The sequence below is a fragment of the Volvox carteri genome, assembly GCF_000143455.1.
Source record: "Volvox carteri f. nagariensis unplaced genomic scaffold VOLCAscaffold_31, whole genome shotgun sequence".
NCBI lineage: Eukaryota > Viridiplantae > Chlorophyta > Chlorophyceae > Chlamydomonadales > Volvocaceae > Volvox > Volvox carteri.
The window spans coordinates 1,345,299-1,346,886 of NW_003307574.1; the positions used below are offsets into that span (position 1 = coordinate 1,345,299).

Here is a 1,588-nt window from a genome sequence, read left to right on the forward strand (position 1 = left end):
TTGGGTTCTTTTTTTTGGTTCGTCTTTCCCCCTCCCCCTTTCCCCCCAGGCGGCGCCGCATCTGCCTGGCTGGGTTTGCGACTACAGCTCCTCGCGTCGGCCCTTGTGGTGGCTGTAGCAGGTCTGGCCGTGTGGCGTAGCGGCGCCAGCATCACCCGACACCGTGACGGCCTGTCGTACGGCATCGGCGGAGGCGGCGGCGGCGGCAGCGCTGCCGCCGCCGACAGCCATGATGCCCTGGTCGCCAGCCTCGCCGGCCTGAGCCTGTCCTACGTGTTACCCGTCGTGGGACTGTTGAACGGCTTGCTGACCTCCACTGCGGAGACAGAGCAGGAAATGGTCGCGGTGGAGCGACTCACGCAATACATCGACGGCCTAGAACCGCAACCGGAGACGCTGCCGCCGCCTGAGGCAGTGTCGGCGGCGGATGCAGACGGCAGCGGCGGCGGCAGCTGCGGCGGCGGCGGCGGCGGCAGCAGCTCCGCCGTTGTGCGTTTTGAGTCGTTGGTGGTTCGTTACCTTCCGACGCTCCCGCCGGCGCTCGACGGTCTGAGTCTGGTGGTTGGTGAGGGGGAGCACGTGGGGCTGTGCGGGCGGACGGGTGCCGGGAAGAGCACCGTGGTGGCGGCGTTGCTTCGGCTGGTGGAGGCGGAGGCAGGTATGAGAACAGAAACACATACATACACACACATTCGTACACACACCATACAGCTGAACCCCCCGCTACACCTCATATGCGGCCGTCTCCGAAGGACAATCACACCGTCTTCACCGCCGCAGTCGTCGCCAACGTCATGCTTGGCGTTTGGGGATGGGTTCCTCAGTCGTACTTACAGAGTGCCCTGCTTACCCCAGAAAGGGGGAAGATGGGGCCCACTAGGCCCCCATCCCGCCCATCAGTGACCGTCGTCGTCGTCGTCATCTTCGTCGTCCCCACCTCTCCGCCTGCACCGCCTCTGCACACCTCACGCCGTCAAGCCCCTCAAGCCCCTCAAGCCCCATCTACGTCGTCCCGCGATCCAGTTCCTCTGTTCCTCTGTTCCTCTGTCGCCTTTTGACAGGCCGTGTGCTGCTGTACGGAGTGGATGTACGGGCCGTACCGCTGTCACGGCTGCGCGCCTCAGTGGGAGTGCTGCTGCAGCGCCCCTTCCTCGCCAGCGGCACTGTACGAGAGAATCTGGATCCGGTGGGGGCGATGGCAGCGGCGGCGGCGACGGGGGTGGTGAGCGGGAACGGCAGCGGCGCCGCCGCTGGCCATTCTGACACAGCGCTGTGCGCTGCGTTGCGCCGCGTGGGGCTGTGGGATGCGCTGGCGGCGGCGGCGATCCACCGCCGCTGTTGCGGCGGCGGCGCCTCAAGCGGCGTGGCGGCGGCGCCGGCGGCGGCGGCGGACGAAGTGCTGCGCCTTCCGCTGGGGTCCCTCCGCGGCGCTCTGGGTCTGAGCTCCGGACAGCAACAGCTGCTGTGCCTGGCGCGGCTGTTGCTGCGGCCCCGGCGGCTGGTGCTGCTGGACGAGTGCTCCGCGCACGTGGATCCCGCCACCGCCGCCGCCATCCGCCGCCTGGTCTCGGAGGAAATTCTTCAGCGG

General features: G+C 67.9%; 1 protein-coding gene across 1 annotated transcript; it reads left to right on the forward strand.

The window, feature by feature from the left end:
- Nucleotides 1-504: 504 nt before the first annotated feature.
- On the forward strand, nt 505-1,192 carry VOLCADRAFT_47472 (uncharacterized protein; the record flags this gene model as incomplete). The annotated part of the gene is made up of 2 exons (XM_002952627.1): nt 505-658; nt 1,062-1,192. Coding segments are annotated over 2 exons (285 nt in total), but the record flags the coding sequence as incomplete, so codon positions are not given.
- Nucleotides 1,193-1,588: the final 396 nt, after the last annotated feature.